Source organism: Gossypium hirsutum, chromosome D05 (genome assembly GCF_007990345.1).
Source record: "Gossypium hirsutum isolate 1008001.06 chromosome D05, Gossypium_hirsutum_v2.1, whole genome shotgun sequence".
NCBI lineage: Eukaryota > Viridiplantae > Streptophyta > Magnoliopsida > Malvales > Malvaceae > Gossypium > Gossypium hirsutum.
The window spans coordinates 63,325,517-63,343,985 of record NC_053441.1 but is presented as its reverse complement, the minus strand read 5'-3'; the positions used below and the strand labels follow the sequence as shown (position 1 = coordinate 63,343,985).

The 18,469-nt window shown below is 31.7% G+C and overlaps 1 protein-coding gene across 1 annotated transcript in view; it reads left to right on the top strand.

Moving 5' to 3' along the window:
* The window catches only part of LOC121216950 (uncharacterized), a 39,939-nt gene extending 26,803 nt beyond the window's left edge, over positions 1-13,136 (top strand). Inside the window, exons 4-5 of the mRNA XM_041092447.1 lie at positions 11,890-12,159; positions 12,489-13,136. Coding sequence (XP_040948381.1) covers positions 11,890-12,159; positions 12,489-12,686 — 468 coding nt within the window. The 3' untranslated portion in view covers positions 12,687-13,136. The remainder of the gene's footprint in view (positions 1-11,889; positions 12,160-12,488) is intronic.
* The last annotated feature ends 5,333 nt before the right edge of the window (positions 13,137-18,469 follow it).

The following is an 18,469-nucleotide window of genomic DNA, read 5'->3' as shown; positions in this document are numbered from 1 at the left end:
CTGTTAAATTTCCAATAGAATGGGGAATAGTACCAAAGAGAAGTTCCCATAAGCAGACAATTTCCTTAGGTTCTGAAGCCTTCCAATATAAAAGGGAATCGAACCTGATAATTGATTATTTGATGTTGCTAGCACCTCCAAGTTGATGAGATTTTCAATCCCATCTGGGATTCTTCCCAGTATCTTGTTCTCATCTATTACTAAATGCAAAAGTGTGCTAGAAAAATTTCTAATGCATTCAGGAAATTCCCCCCCAAAATTATTTCCGTCTATATATACAAGTTCCAGTTTGGTACTATTAACTAATGTGCAGAGGAAGTTCAAGTCACCTTCTCTCCCATGTCCCAAATGGTTTGTGGCTAGGAGAAAACTAGACAGTTTATCCAACTTTTCTAAGGAAGGCACGTTTCCACGGAGTCTATTATCATATAGCTGAAGTTCATTCAGATTTGAGGCATTGGATAATGAAACAGGGATTTGTCCAGAGATTTGGTTTCCCGATATGGAAAAGACCTCAACATATGGCATAGTGGTTGCAAAGTTAGAATGAAGAGTACCTTGAATCTTGTTTCCACCAATATCAAAGACTCTAATATTGGAGAGGTTGCACAGTGCAGCAGGAACAATGCCAGAAATTGAATTTCCTGCTACTAAGAAATATGAAAGATTTGCCAATTGTCCAAGATTTTCAGGTATAATTCCAGTTAATCCATTGATTGTCAAAGCAAGTACCTCTAGGGATGACAAGTTCCCCAAAGAAGGTGGGATACTCCCTCTCAAACTGTTGTTGTAAAGACTCAAGTATTTCAGGTTTGATAAGAGACCTAGCGAAGCAGGTATTTCTCCTGTTAGTTGGTTGCCTCTCAAATCAAGAACTGCAAGCTTAGAACAAGCAGATAAATTGGAAGGAATTTCCCCACTGATGGAGTTATTGGCCAGGTCTAGTGTTTCCACTCTTTTTAAATGACCAAGTTCTTGAGGAATCTCGTTGTAGAAGCTGTTTTCCTCAAGATTCAACTCCTTGAGAAAGCTCAAATTTCCAATGTATGGTGATAAAGATCCCGAGAGTTTCAAGAATTGCAATTCCAACTTGGTGACTCTCCGATGCTTGCGGCCGCATGAAACACCCCGCCACTGACAAAAGTGAATAGTATTATTCCAAGAGGTCATAACCTTGAGTTGATCACCAGTTATCTTGGCTTTAAACTGAAGTAGTGCTTCTTGATCAGTGTCATTTCCTCTAACTACAGGGCTTGTTAAACCACACCAGTTAAGACCTTGAAAGTTGAACAATGAGAGAAGAATTACAACTTCAATGTAAACAAGGAAGAAAGTGTTGGACGCTTCCATATGCTTTCTTGATAACACCATCAAGAAATTGATGAGATTGATTTGTATTTGAGGGTATTTGGTTCGTCATCAAGAATTAGAGAGAAATATAAGTAGCTTTCAAATATTTTCCTATTCCATCTCCAGTTAACTGGTTCAACTTTTCAGACTTTGAAAGTCATGTGGCTATGATTTCCATGGGCCAGCTATACTGATATGTGTCTACTTCGGGTTGGATTTTATGGTTGATATTTTTTTTCCATAATTGCTATACTAACTTTGCTTTTTCAAATGCTTCACAGTCAATCAATATTAAGATTCTGTACATATTACCCCAATGAGTAAGCTATGAAGTTTTATATCTATCCTATTTCTCTTGAGTAAGCTAGACGACATACATGAAACGGTAGACATAAGATGAAACGTTATACATTGATCATCTTTGTCCTCCTCTCCCAGTAAATGGTTGCTTGAAGAAAAGCATGGATGGTGGATGGTAATTCGAAGCTGATTTTTTATTAAGCAAAAATAGATGCATTTTACCACCACTTTCTGCATTTCACTTCTACCAATATATATATATATTCAGAAAAACATTAATTTATTGTATAAGAAAATGATTGTGGGAGACTTCTCAAGTAAACGCTAGAGCCCCCTACTTGGATCATTATCTACACAAAGTAGACTGCGATTTCATTGTGGAAAAAGAATGGAAAATTACGTTTTGATTTCCAAGGTCACATGATCTGAATTCCATTTTTCCACGAATGAATAATGCAGAAGCATAATAAATCAAAGAGTGGTTTTTACGTTAAAAATGTACATGGAAGAAAAATAGCCCACGTATATACCCAAAGTTCAATATTAAATAAAATCCCAATTTATCAATTTATCTTACAAGGCAACTAGAGGTAGCTTTTTTTTTTCAGGTCAAATTTAATTTGGTTTTTATATTTTAATTTTTAGATTTTGAGTCTTAGTATTTTCTTATTTAATAATTTTAGTTCTTTAGCCCAAATTTACTATTAGAGTTATTGATGCGGCAATTATAAAAAAATAAATTTTTTAGTCCTTAATGTTTATATTTTTTTTAATTTAGTACTTATTCTCTCAAACTACATAAAAATTATAAATAATATAGTTTTTCGTATTTTAAATAAAAATCATTAAAAATTATAATTTTAAAAAAAATCCAAAAATCATGCAAAAACAGAGATGCTTTAAAATTAAAAAAAATTATGGTATTCATATATTTATTTCCTATCTTTATAGAAATATTTCTATCTTTATTTCCTAAGAGGGAATGTTATTAATTCAAGATATTATATATATATTTAAATAATTAAATCATCATAATATTTTTGGTATTCATATCTGTTTTACAATATATACTCGGGATTCGTAGTTACTCCTCCATATTATGTCAGCTCTAAAGTTTGAACCTGCATCTGTTGGTAATCATCATAAAATATTTAGTACATAAGAATGATACATGCAAATATAATAATTTAAGGTTTATAAAATTTATTTATAAATTACAAGTGATTAAGTAAACAATAATGTGTAAAATTTGTGGGTTGGTTTTTAATTTTTATGGTTGATAATTTCTTTTCCATTAATTGAGTCATACTTACTATACTAGATTTTTTTTTAAAAAAAAATTCAAATGCTTGACATCAATAATACATATTAGGAGTGTGAACATAAAGGAAACGATGTAAAGAAAAGTCATATTGCCCCATTGAGTAAACTACGAAGTTTATGGATGAATCCCACAAAGGAAGACATATTGCCCAATGACTAAGGTAGACGATAACTTTCACAATTATTTCAGGAAAGACTTTTCTTTACAAAGTTAAATTATTGAATTATTTTAATTTTAAATAAAGTTAAATATTAAAAAGACCTTTTGAAAATGGTTCTAAATCAATAGGGACTAATGATGCAAAAATAATGATAAATTATTGAAATATTTTAAATCATGAGGTCTATTGCTGATATAACAAGAAATGCGGGACATCATGAAAGCAATTAAAAAAAATATACATTCTGAACATATAGGTGAAAATGCAGAAGGATTTATGTTAAGGGTAAATTATTTAGATAGTTACTTAAGTTTATTGGTGTTTCTATTTTGGTCATTAATTCATTTTGACCAATGACCAAAAGTTTTATCTTTTGATTAATTACACCCATTCATTTATGGTTATTGGGATACTATAAATATTTGAAAATATTCCAACAATCTCCCCCCATTTTCAAAATATTTAGATTTTGATATTCTTGGAAATCAATTTGCATAAATAAAGGTGTCTTACGATTGAACCTTCACTTAGTGAAAACATGTTAAAGTTAATCGAAATTGTATGGTAGACTAAGCTTTGAACCAACTATTCCATTTGATTAACTGAACACATCTCACACAATGATTTCAACATCAATCAATGCATAGTATCTAGGGACACTATTATAGCCATGTGTCTATGTCCTCTTTTCATGAGTGCTGTCAGAGTCAAGCCCTTAAGCTCCTAGAAGCGGCCACACTTCCACTCACATAGGTAGATCCCATCAAAAGTGTTCCCGTAATTATAACACTCTAACATATTTATGTTATGGGTCCATTAAGAGTACATTACTCATCCTTCCCTTATCATTACGGGTACCTAGCACTTTAATCTTAGGATGGATTTATTTATAGTGCTAACAGTCACATACTAATGATGTACTTTGTCTCATTGAACTCAAGACTTGACGTTATACCAAGCGTTGAGTCGAGTTTCCATCATGGGTGACTCTAATTAATAGGCTTGAGTCACATCCCTTTTGAGGTCCTTTTTACTGCATCTCTAGCAAGACTTTTTGTCAAAGGATCTGCCAAATTTTCACTTGACCTCACATAATTAATAGTGATCACTTCATCAGAGATTAATTATCGGACATAACTATGTCTTAATCCAATGTGTCTAGACTTTCCATTATATACTTGGCTATATGCCTTTGCTAGAGTAGCCTCACTATCACAATGGATAGAAATAGGTGAAATTGGCTTAAGCCATAAAGGTACATCATAAAGCAAATTTCTTAACCATTCTACTTCTTTAGATGCAGTGGCTAATGCAATAAATTCTGCTGCCATGGTGGAATCAGTAATACATGTTTGTTTCTTGGAACCCCAAGAAATGACTCCTCCACCAAGAATGAAGATCCACCCACTAGTAGATGCATGATCTTCCAAACTTGTAATCCAACTAGCATCCGAATACCCTTCTAAAACTGGAGGATATCCATTATAACACAATCCATAGTTAATAGTTTTCTTTAAGTACCCAAGTACTCTATTTAAAGCTTGCCAATGCAAACTACTTGGATTACTTGTGTATCTACTCAATTTTCCAACAGCATATGCAATATCTGGTCTTGTAAAAGTCATTATGTACATAAGACAACCAATTAGACTTGCATATTTCAATTGATCAATTTTCCTACCAGCATTAGATACTAATTTTAATTGAGGATCCATGGGTGTAGATGTTGGTATACAGTTGAAAAGATCAAACTTTTTAAGCACATTTTCAATGTAATGTGATTGTGATAAAGCTATAGTGCTTTCATCTCGGGTTATTTTAATCCCAAGAATAACATCTGCTACACCCATATCCTTCATAGCAAAGTTGTTTGACAAGAATTTCTTTGTGTTTTCTATTTGTTCCAAATCCGTGCCAAAAATGAGCATGTCATCTACATATAAGCAAATTATAACACCCTTTCCATTATCAAATTTACTATATATGCACTTATCTGATTCATTTATTTTATAGCCATTAGCTAAAACAACCTTGTCAAACTTTTGGTGCCATTGTTTTGGTGCTTGTTTAAGCCCATATAAAGATTTAACAAGCTTACATACCTTATGCTCTTGTCCTGGAACAACAAATCCTTCCGGTTGCTCCATGTACACTTCCTCTTCCAATTCACCATTTAAAAATGCAGTTTTAACATCCATTTGGTGAATAACCAAATTATATATAGAGGTCAGTGATATTAATAGTCTAATTGTAGCAATTCTTGCTACTGGAGCATAGGTATCAAAGTAATCAATACCTTGTCTTTGTGTAAAACCTTTTGCTACCAACCTTGCTTTAAATTTATCAATGGTTCCATCGACCTTCATTTTCTTTTTGAAGATCCATTTACAACCTATTGGTTTGGAACCTGGTGGAAGATCAACTAAGATCCAAGTTTGATTTCCCATTATTGAATCCATTTCATCATTTATTGCTTCTTTCCAAAAAGCAGAGTCTTGAGATTTCACTACTTCTTCAAATGTAATAGGATCAGATTCGGTATTATAACAATAAGGTATCTTATTGCATATACTTTCACCTTTTCCTTCTACAAGAAACATAATGAAATCTGGTTTAAAATCTTTGACCTTTTTAATCCTCTTACTTCTTCTTAATTCTTGACAAGATTCATCATTATTATCAATTTGTTTCAATGGAATCTCATTCTCATTTGAAGAATGAATCAATTGTTGTGGTTGTAATTGTCTTGATATAGAATTAAATCTATTTTCATCAAAAATAGCATCTCTTGATTCAATAACCGTATTAATTGAAATTGAATCATTTGGTTCAATTACTATGAACCTATATGCCTTGCTATTATGTGCATAACCTATAAATATGCATTCAATTCCTCTTTCACCTAACTTTTTACGTTTAGGTGTTGGAACTTTTACAATAGCTCTACAACCCCAAACCTTCAAATAATTAAGGTTTGGTTTCCTTTTCTTCCATTGCTCATAGGGGGTTATTTTAGTTTCCTTATTAGGAACTCTATTCAATATATGACAAGCTGTTAGAACATCTTCTCCCCAAAAACCTTGTCCAAGACCTGAATATGATAACATTGAATTTATCATTTCACTCAAGACTCTATTTTTCCTTTCAGCTACACCATTTTGTTGTGGTGTGTAAGGGGCTGAAACTTGATGGACAATTCCAGTGAGTTCAAAATAACTTGGATTATAGTATTCTCCACCTCTATCCGATCTTAAGCACTTGATAAATGATTCACACTGAAGTTCAACTTCAGATTTATAAACTTTAAATTTATCAAGCGCTTCATCTTTTGAATGCAATAAATATACATAACAATATCTAGAACAATCATCAATAAAAGTAACAAAATATTTCTTTCCACCTAATGTAGGAGTATTATGCAAGTCACATAAATCACTATGTATCAAATCAAGCAATTTTGTTTTCCTTTTAACCTTAGGGAAAGGATTTCTTGTAATTTTAGTCAACATACAGGTATTGCATTTTCAATATTATTATTAAAAACAGGAATTAAATCTAATTTATACATGTCATTCAATTTTCTATAATTTAAATGACCTAATCTATAATGTCACAAACAAAATGATTCAACCATATAAGCAGAAATAGTATTTTTATTCTTATTAATAATATTAAGTTTGAACATGCTTTAATACATATACCCTTTTCCCACAAAAATTCCTCCCTTAGACAAAATAAACTTATCTGCCTCAAAAACAAGTTTGAAACCAAACTTATTCAACAGATTTCCAGACACTAAATTTTTCCTAACTTCTGGTACATAATATACATCATTTAAGGTTAAAACCTTTCCAGAAGTGAATTGTAGTTCAACAGACCCTTTGCCTTTAATTGTTGCGGTGGAAGAATTTCCCATGTACAAGACATTGTTATTTTCACATTGTGTGAACTTTGTGAACATGCTTTTGTCTTTGCACACATGTTTGGTTGCTCCGGTATCAATCCACCATGTATTATCATCTTGTGCCATATTAATTTCAGATATCATTGCAACGAACTTTTCGTTATTATCAGCCTTAGAAGATGATTTCTTCTTTAAAAATCGACATTCATTCTTGAAATGTCCCGGCTTTCCACAATGATAGCATGAGCCCTTTTGTTTCTTTTTGAACTTAGGTGCTCTATCAGTCTGATTGAACTTTCTCTTGAATGGTTTAGTAGTCTGTACTTCCTCCGTAACATGTATTTTGGCATTTTCAGAATTTAGGTTCTGATCTTGTTTTCGATACTCTTCTTCAATAAGAAGATGATTTGCCAAAGCCTCAAGAGATATTTCCTCTTTTTTATGTTTTAGACTTCTTTTAAAGTCTTTCCAAGATGGAGGAAGTTTGTCTATTATGGAGGATACCACAATCATTTCATCCATTTTCATATCATATTGCTTAAATTGATTCAGTATCTTTTCAATATCACGAAATTGTTCCATAACAGAACGACCATCTTTGATAATTATTGAAACAACTGACAAGAAATTTCTTACTTGTAACATCTTCGGTCATGTATCTTGCCTCCAATTTGTCCCATAATTCTTTAGCGGTGACGTCGTTTTGGTAGGTGTCGAACAAACCATCAAATAAACCATTCAATATGTGGCCCATGCACATGTAATCAGTATTGTCCCATTTTTGTCTTTCTCGGGTTGCAGCAACAGATTCATTTTCATTCTCTTCAGGTCTTGGAGTATCCAAAACATAAGCAATCTTCAAAGTTGATAACAAAAAGTGCATCTTTTTCTGCCATCGTCGAAAATTGCCACCATCAAAACGATCAAGTTTAACAAAGTTGGAAGCCAACTCCCTTAGTGTTCCACTTTCATGTGTTGTGGTAGTCATCATGAAATATAACCTTAAATTGTTAGTACAAAACTCCGGTAAGGAAAAAACTCGAACACAACGATCGGAACTCGAAAAGAAAAAGAAGAAATAGGACAGGCTCCAAGGCGTGTATCAAGCCACTATCTTTAAGGTTATATTCGCCCCCACTTATCTTCAGTGTGCAAATGAGTTCCAAGCAAATTAACCTCGAGGATACAATGAAGCCAATGACTATTTGCGTTTTGCACTGACGAGAATAGTCCACTATGCACTGAGTAATGTATAACAAAAACTCAATTTCTACAAAGGATTTCTGCAGCAATACTTTATAGAATAATCTAATAATATTAGAAAATGAAGGAAGAGAAGAAATAATATTAGAATTTGTTGATATGATTTCCAAATGAAATCCCATTCCTATTTATAGGAATTTTCATGTCTCTTCATAGAGACATCTTTCAATAGGTGTCTTTATGAATAAATAAATAATAATAATTATTCATTTAATTTTGTAACTATTCAAATAATATTTTTTGAATATTTATAATTCTTTTTAAAAAAATCAAATGATATAACTTTTGACCAATGACCAAAAGTTTTATCTTTTGATTAATTACACCCATTCATTTATAGTTATTGGGATACTATAAATATTTGAAAATATCCCAATAATTAGAACATTGGATATTCAAGATTTCTCATCTTCATTAAGTGCATTTAACAATTTATTTTGCAATGTGGAAGCGTTGAGTTTGTGCAATGTGCTAGAATGGATGAAATGGGAGTAAATGAGTTGACTTTTCTGCAGCTAGAATCTTGCAATGATATGGAATTCTTGATTGATACAAAAAATGATCAAGGGTCAACTGTTGCATTCTCTAATTTGGTGGAATTAAATATAGAAAGGATGGCTTCTTTGAAAGGGTTGTGCAATGGTGTTTCTCCGACTAGGTTCTTGCAAAACCTTAAGCAAGTGATCATTAAAGATTGTGAGGAGTTACAAGTGATATTTCAAATAGATAAACTTTCTGAAAGAATGAAATATCAGACACCATTGCTCTCAAATTTAACAATATTGAACCTACATTCATTGCCAAAATTAAAGAGGATATGGGAAGTAAAGCCATCCCATCGTGCAATTGCAAGCCTCCAAAGTCTAAAGGTTGTGACAATTATATCTTGTAATAATCTGAAAACAATCTTCTCACCTTGCCTAGCTTTAAGTATGTTGCATCTACAAGCACTTCAGATAAGCGACTGCAATGGACTAGAGCAAGTCATTGGTTTTGGCCAAGAAGACTAGATTATTGAGGTAGGGATACCTATTCTCTCCAATTTTTTAATCTTCTTAATTGTTTTAGCTTTATGATAGCATTCTTTGAAGGATGAAACAAATTGCAAGAAAACCAAAAACCAATTTGAAGTGAAGTGTTTGGGTTGGTATTTATTTTTATATTTTTTATGGGTATCGGGTTTGTTGGAAGCGTAGTGGCCACTAAAGAAAGTAACTTTTATTACTCAAAACAAATACACCAATGCAAACTACAAATATATTTTCCTCTTCCTTTCAATTACTACCTACAACTAGTTATACAAACCATTCACTCTTTGCTTATTTCCACTTTCATGCACACAAAGTCACACACCGTTGTTTTGTTTCACACTCTTTCTTTTTCTTCTCATCCACACGCTAGCTTATAGATATCACAAATATATTAAACCTATTTGTAGGCTTATAAACTGCATCATGAATTGTTGTGTCTCTCCTTTTTATTTAGATTTTATTTCTTTATAGGAAAGCCTTCAATTAATTCCATGCCACCTTTCTTCTATCCTCGGATTGCTAGCTAACAAGGTTGGTTTGATATTATTGAAAAATATGAAACTAGCATTTTGGTGTTAGAGGGAGTGCCTACTCCCTAGAGCACCAAATCAATATAGAGATAATCTCCATATTTATTATATTGACAACTCATTGAATGACTTTTATAGCTATGACTAAGTCTATGGTTGATTTTTAGCCCATTATAAAAGATCATGTCGCTTGAAATATTATCTTTTGAAGATTTGATTGATTCAAAATTGCCTAAGATAATCTCGTGAATCATGGACTTTGATTTGATTTGTGATTTTATATAAAATTTAAAATAAATAACTAATACGTTGGAAGATCAATTTATTCATATGTTTTGATAAAGAAATTCTTTAAAACTTTGCTTATTTCCATTCTCATGCAGACAAAGTCACACACCTTTGTTTTGTTTCATACTCTTTCTTTTTCTTCTCTTTCACACGCTTGCTTTTACATATCACATATATATGAAACCTATTTATAGGCTTATAAAATGCATTATGAATTGTTGTCTCTCATTTTTATTTAGATTTTATCTATTTATAGAAAAGCCTTTAATTAATTCCATGCCACTTTATTCTACCTTTAGATTGCTAACTTACGAGGTCAGTTTGATATTGTTGAAAAAACTCACATTTTAGTGTCAAAGGAAGTATTCATTCCCTAGAGTACTAAATTGATATGGAGACCTTTTCCATATTTATTATATTGGAAACTTATTGAATGATTTTTATGGGGTATGATTGAGTCTATGATTGATATCAAGATCATTATAGAAAATCATATCACTTAGGAGATTATCTTTTGGAGATTGAATTGATTTGAAATTGCCCAAGACAATCCCTTGAATCATGGACTTTGATTTGGTTTGTGATTCTATCTATGGTTGAATCATGTTTGTCCTCTTCATTTGATGAGGACACCAATGTAACTTGGATACCACTTATTGGAGGTGTAGTAGTGACTAAGGAAATTAACTTTTATTACTCAAAACAAATACACTTACACAAAATACAAATATATTTTCCCCTCTCTCAATTTCTAGTTACCACTAGTTATACACTCACAATTCACTCTTTGCATATTTCCACTCTTATGCACACAAACTCACACACATTTATTTCATTTCTTACTCTTTCTTTTTCTTCATATCACAAATATATGAAACCTTATTATAGGCTCAAAAACCACCTCATCAATTGCCACCTCTCTCATTTTATGTTTATTTTATATTTTTATGGATAAGCCTTCAATTAAGTCCATGCCACCTTGACTTTTGCCCATGGATTGCCCACTTATAAGGTTTGTTTCACTTCAACACAATTTACATGATAGTAGAATGTAATTATTTATATAGAAGGAAATTCTATCTTTTATTTATTTCATATTAATGCTTTAATATTTTTATAATTTAAAATAAATATTTGCATTTAAGTTGCTAATGATGCTTTAGTCTAATAACAAAAATATTATATTGTAGACATGATTACTTGAATTCAGTTTCAAACAATTTCATTCTCCATTCCTAATTATAAAAAATAAATTCAATTTTCTTTATTCCGATTGTGTGTTTTATAAACAACGGTAAACCCCCTAGTTTTTTTGAGTTAGCTTGTTGCTTTTTTGGGTAGACACCCTGTGCATCTAACCATTGGTATGCTAAAAGAAACTAAGCAGCATATTCATGTTTTTGTATTTTATCTTTTAATTTATAATCTATTTTTATATTGATATGCTCAATTTTTTTATAATAAAATAAATAACTTGCTAAGATGTGTGTTCGAAACATGTAGAATGGCTCTCCTCTTTGTTGTTCAATCCTTGGAATCCGTTTACATAATAGATTTCTTTTTATAATAGATACATCTCTTTATAATTGGTACATTCAAAAATCAGTTTATTTCTTTTTCATATGTTTTGGTAAAGAAATTCTTTAAAACTTAAATTATGTTTAATAAATCATATTCCTCACTTTTATTTAAACAAATATATTTTGTATAATATCTAAATATGCGGTTCATTCATGTAGAATCATTGCTGGACAAAACTGAAAACTCTCCGAATAGAGGATTGCCGACTATTGAAATATGTGTTTGCAAACACTTTATCTCAGGGATTTCCATTGTTGGAATCTCTTTACCTAAAGTACTGCCCTCAACTACTACAAGTCTTCAGTTCGATAGAAGGAAGGGATGTGACTGGTGATCACATTCTACTTAATGTGCCCTTTCTGAAAAATTTAGAAGTGTCAAATTGTCCCCAAACCTCATGCTTCATTGTACAAGCTCAGCTCATAGAGGTATTTAGATTGTTCACATTTTATATATGGATTTTAGCACTATAGCAAATCAGTAAATCGATATGTTGCTTAGTTCATGTATTCCATTGTTCACTCTTTAAATAATAATGTATCAAGCAATGGCCTTTTGTGTTTAATTAATTTGGTAGATATTTTAGGGGTTTAGATTTAAAAAATATATCCTTTAAAAAAATCAAGGATATATGTAGCATTGAGATTAGAGAAGTAGTATTTTCTATTACTTGGAATATGTAAAATTATGAAGACTTATGGGTAACATTTACTCTAGTGTGTTTTTATAACATTTATTAGGATTTCTGTGTATGTAGGAATTGGTTCTTCGTAACATGGGAAATAGCCGCCAATTACGCAACACTGATGTTCCTGTATTGAATGAAGGTTGTATAGTAGTTGGGAATCATGAAGAAGTATTTCAAGTTCAATGCGGGTACTCGTTCTCAAGTATAAAACGTTTGCTATTGGAGAATTTATTTGAAGTACGGGTTATATGGAACGATTTTGCTTAAGTTGTAACCCTTGAGAACCTTACAACTCTAACACTGATTGATTGCAAGAAGCTAAGATATATATTTTCACCTATGATGGCTCGCAGTTTATCACATTTGGAGTATCTTTTCATCGAGGGGTGTGAGGAAATAGAACGACTCATTTTAGCCAAGGATCAAGTTTCTTCATCATCATCAAATGGTGATACTAGCCTCCAACCTATGAGCTTTCCAAATTTGACTCAGATCTATGTTATAAATTGTAAAAAATTGAACAGTCTCTTTCCTTTTGGATTTGTTCATGTTCTTCCAAAGCTTGAAAGTCTCATAGTTAAAAGGAATTATAAATTGGAACAAGTATTCAAATTAGAAGATGAAGTGGAAGTGGTAGCTGAAGAGGAGATGAAATTTGATAAATTAAAAAGGTTATCACTTGAAGAACTACTTGGCCTCATTCACTTTTGTCCCAAAGGATATCATTCAGTATTCCCATCAATGATAGAGTTGAAAGTAAAAGATTGCCCTAAGTTGACTACTGGTTTCTTCATTGATTCACAGGAATTTGTACATTGCAAAACAAAGGTATAATCCTACAACCCTTCAATCCTACTTTATTCTATGTAATTATAACAATTACAACAGGAGGCATAACATGCAAATTTTTAAATAAATTCCTTAAGTATATATGTGTTTATTCTTTTTTTTTTCCTTGATGACATGAGATTAAAGTTTCAGTTATAAATTTTTCTTCAATTGTTTTCTAAGGTACCTCAGTTGGTTGCGCAAGATGCGGTTGAAAAGTCTACCACTGTTCGAAATGCAATTTTCAACGAGAATATAGATTGGACACGAGGATTGCGCTGCGGGAGTCAACTACCACACATTGCATGAAAGAATGAATGATTTTACGGTAGCTTTCAACGCCATGTTACATCAGTGGGTGGAGCAATGTTGCTCGGTTGTTTTTAGTCAAGTGTCTGATATAAGTTGTGTGTGACAGAACATGACCTTTAGCGGCGCTTTTTCCACAAACGCCACTAAAAAACATAACCTTTAAAAAAGTTGTTTTAATTAAATAATATTTATTTCTATGATAAAATATTTTATTTTATTTTTGGAATTTGAACTTTAAACTATATACTAAATAAAAATAATAATTAAATTAAATTTTCTATTAAAATTTTAACTTTAAAACTAAATACAAAAATTAACGAATTTAAATTTAGAATTTAAATATTATGTTTTTAGCACACCTTACAAACATGGGCTCTAAACTAAACAGGGAGAAAGATTGCATCTCAAGCAACAAAAATCAAAACAGTACAATGGTAATATCTTCAATAATTTTTTCAATATCGATACGGTACAATAACCCTGCTCACAAGTTACAATCATTGTTATGCCCGACTCATAATATTTATATACCAACAATGAAGGATCCAACCTCATAATCAATGAACCTAATCTGGTTAGGAGCTACAATTTTCGCTATATCTTCAAATTCCCAAATACAGTCTAATCTCCAAAATTTCGAAATCCCTGAGGTTAAAGAGTGGAAACCAGTTATGAACCTTCTCATTCTACCTGTGCTAAATGAGTCCCATGTCCATTTGGAGCAAGCAAAACAAGACCATGCAGGACATTTCTAAATCCAACTATCTCAATTAGGCCATCATCTACAAAAGGAGGAGTCAAGCCTCTCTGTAAACTAGAATCCCCAATCAAAATCTTCTGGTTAGAAATCAGTTTGTTACAGCAGATAATATTATTTTAAATAATAGTATTTTACTTTTTTTCATTTTTAACATATATTTTTTTATGTTTTTACTTTCAAATGTTTTCTACGTGCCATTAATTTTTCTGAAGATTTTTAATATTAAATTAAAAATAAATTGTATTTTAATTAATATAAAGAAACTAGTTAAATAATAAATAGAAGAGGATGAAAGAATGCATGAGTTGTCGAAAAGAATACATGATGACCACTTGGATGATGGCTGAGAATACAGGGAGCAAAATGACGCTATTTTGTTTAAAATAAAATGTTTTTTTGCAAAAACGCTGCTAATGCTTGACTTTTTGCAGCGTTTTTCTCATAAACGCCACTACTGCTTGATCTTTTGCATCATTTTTCTCATAAATGCCGCTATAGCTCTAACCTTTTGCGGCATTTTTTTATTAGCGCCACTAATGTATAACTTTTGCGGCGTTTTTGGTCCAACCACCACTAAAAACGCCGCTAAAAGCTTAATTTCTTGTAGTGATTTAAGTCTTATGTCCATTTTCGATTCACAAGAATTCTATGAATTTTAAAAAAATAGCCGTACATGGAGATGATAGTCCACGGTCTATTTCCTAAGAACCACAACCCTGACAATAAAAAACAATTTATAACAAATATATAATACCGCATCCATTCTTATATATAACTCAAAACATGCATAAGATCTAAAGAATGTCAATCTTTATGTAATCAAACCATTCAAGAAGAAGTGAAATTTATTTGATTATCTATTCATACTTATAGATAGAGCACAACATGGCTCTGTTTATATAATAAACATATATATCATTCACAATCCAAGCAATTATGTCATGGATTCTAGCATTTTCCATATTATCAGGGACTTAATTGAATAAAAATAAAACACTAAAAAAATAGTTGAAAAACCATTTAGGGACTAAACTAAACAAATCATAAAATTCTAGGTAAAAATTTAAAATAGGGGCACATGATCATGTACAATGGCTTCAGTCATGTGAAGGGGTTACACTATCGTGTGACAGATTGTGGTCATGTGGATCATTCAAAATCAGGGTGCAAGGGAGACACAGTCATATGAATGGTCCTTGGCCGTGTAAGAATCTAAGATCCTTAGGCTTCAAGGGGACATGGTCGTGTGAGGGGCTGTGTGCCCCACACACTTGTGTGGAAAACTATGTGGTGCTATCATAGGCACGATTTTTCCCTGATTCGTCGAGATCTTGAGCGATGTCCCTCACGTTCAAATCTGATCCAGGATCCCTAAATTGGGTCCTTCAAACGACAATTATACAAGAGTTAACATTTGTATGTTAATGAAAGATTTTTCAAGAACCGTGAAAGATTGACTAATGGATTTGAAAGATCAATATTGGATAAAAAATTTATGAAATTTAGGGTCCTAAACTTTAGATCGAGAGGCACTTACCGTACTTGACGGAATTACGGAAGCTATCAATGATGAATTAAACAATCAGTAAAGAATCGAATTATCGGGGATTGATTTGATATCAAGAGCAAAAATAGTTTCAGCAATGGAGAGAAAATTTGGTGCAAAGAAGATGATGGAAAAGAAATATGAGAAGAAATAGGGAGAGAGAAGAGAAATTCTAATTGGAACGAAAAAAGAAACATAATCCTAGTGTAATTAGGGAAAAATGGAGTAAATAGCTAGAGTTTTCAAATATGAAGGGGTTGCATGGGAGAGGAGTAAGTGTTTAACCATTGAATTGCTACCAATTTCTTAATAAATTTTACTCTAAATAATATTTATTTTAGTGTTCTTTTATCCTGGGTTGCTGAAAATTTAAAAAGAAAAAATGAGAGAGTTGTGGTTTAAACCTTGAACCTCTAAGCAATGTATGTATCTGTTTCACATGTTAGATCAAGCAAATGGTGGTAGTAGCTGCAGCAGGAGTTGAATATGCAACAGCGATCCAAGGCCGCATGCCCATATTAAAACTAGGTTCCCACTCACGGCCCATGTAACAAGCTACACCAAGAAAGAATTGTAAAACAATTAACTCATAAGGATGACGCTTCCCAAATCAGGTAAAAGTGCAAACTTATAGCTGCAGAAGTAGGAATAATGGCACCAAAAATAATATTGTTTCCATAGAGATCTAGAAACACTGGAGGAGCAACAATGAAGGCGATAATAAATATAGAAGTAGCAGTCAATAAGGTAGGGATAATCAAAACACCAAATCATCTGATGTAAAGACGATTTTTAGTGCTGGTTATCCAGTTATAGAAGCAACCCCATAGGCTTTCGCTTTCGCTCCTCTCTAAAATTGCAGTCATGGTATAATCTTGGTTTATTTAATTATCAGGGACTCCCAAGTGCACAAATTCTCTAGAACTAGATAATTGAAGGCTTTCAAGCCTAAAAGTTATTTCTTGCTTATTTATTACAATTAACTCCCTATATTTTGGGGTGTAACATTTTCGATCCTATTAAGTCGAGCAAATAGATAGTGAAATTCGAAAACAAAAATAATTGCCAGCGTTTCAACCTCGTGTGGGCTAATTTTGAACATTACTAACATTGCCAAACATTATAAAAGAATTAGAAAGGAATATAAAATAAATAAATAAAAGAGAGTTTTATCTCAAAAAAAATATAGCATTGCCATATTTATCTCCCAAAAAATTCTGATATTTTTTTTGTATTTTATGTATTTTATAAAAAGAGAGAAAAGTATATTTTTTAAGTATTTGGCAAGTTTTTTCTGATTTTTTAATTTTTTAAGATTTTTCTGAATTTTTGAAATTCTTTTGTATTTTCTATTCTTCTTCTTTTTTTGTATTTTTATCTATAAATGTAGAAGAGAAGTATTTTTCTTTAAATTTTTGAGAATTTTATATAGCTTTCCATATTTTTTTATTTTTTATTTTCACTTTTTTGATATTTTATGTATTTTAAAAAAATAAAAGTAAATAGTTTTTAATTTTCAAGAATTTGATATAAATTTTATTATTATTTTAGGTGTTTATATTTAGAATCTAATTTTAAAATTTTATTAAATTAATTATTTGTATATTTGTATATTTATTGAGTTCAACTTCAAAAATTTTCTTAAATTCTTTTTATTAATATTTGTATGCAAACTATTAAATTAATTTATTATATTGAAATCTCATAATAATCACAAATGCAACATGTGATATTTAAGGGCAAAATGCTAAAAAAAGCCCAATTTTTAAAAAATTTACCAAAATGGGCTCGGTAATAAATTAATTACCGAATTGACCCAATTCCCCACGAAAGCAAGTCCACGTCAGCGCGATGTCAAGGGACGTGGCAAGAAAACGCTTCCTCAAGGAAGAGTTTTGCCTACGTGGCAACAAAGTGCGCCCTCAAGGACGCATTTTCCTGCCACGTAAGCGCTCCCCTGGGAACGCGTTTTGCCCGCGCGTGAATAGTAGCAACAACTACTGTTTTGACAATTGGTGACCCCCCATAACGGTCAGAAAAAACTATAAAACCCCCCACCCTTTCATTTTTTTCACAAATAAATCATTTCCCTAATTTTCTCTCAATTTGCTATCAATTTCCTCTCAATTTTCTCTCAAATCCCTATTTAAAAGAGCTTTAATTTTTAATTAGTTTTAAAAAATTTTAAATTTTATTTTTTTTGAAAATGTTTTTAAATCGTAAAAATTTGTATGAATTTAGCAATGGTCGGAGAATTGATTTGTCTTGATAACAAGCACATATCTGTCGAACAAATGAAAATGGTAAGTGTTACATTTAAATTTTAAATATTATTTAAGATTTTTTTATTTATGTAATTTTAAATAATTATTAATTTATTATTTGTTATAAAATTCTGTAGATCAGATATTGCAATGTTATATCCGTAATATGCATGGTCCTCCATCACCGTTGGTAAAGAATTACCTGCGGGAAGCGGGTTTTTGGCACGTGGCGACAGTAGGTCGGGGATGCAAGTTGGACTCGAAACTTATCAGTGCGTTGATTGAGAGGTGGAGACCCGGGACGCACACATTCCATCTTCCATTTGGAGAGTGCACTATC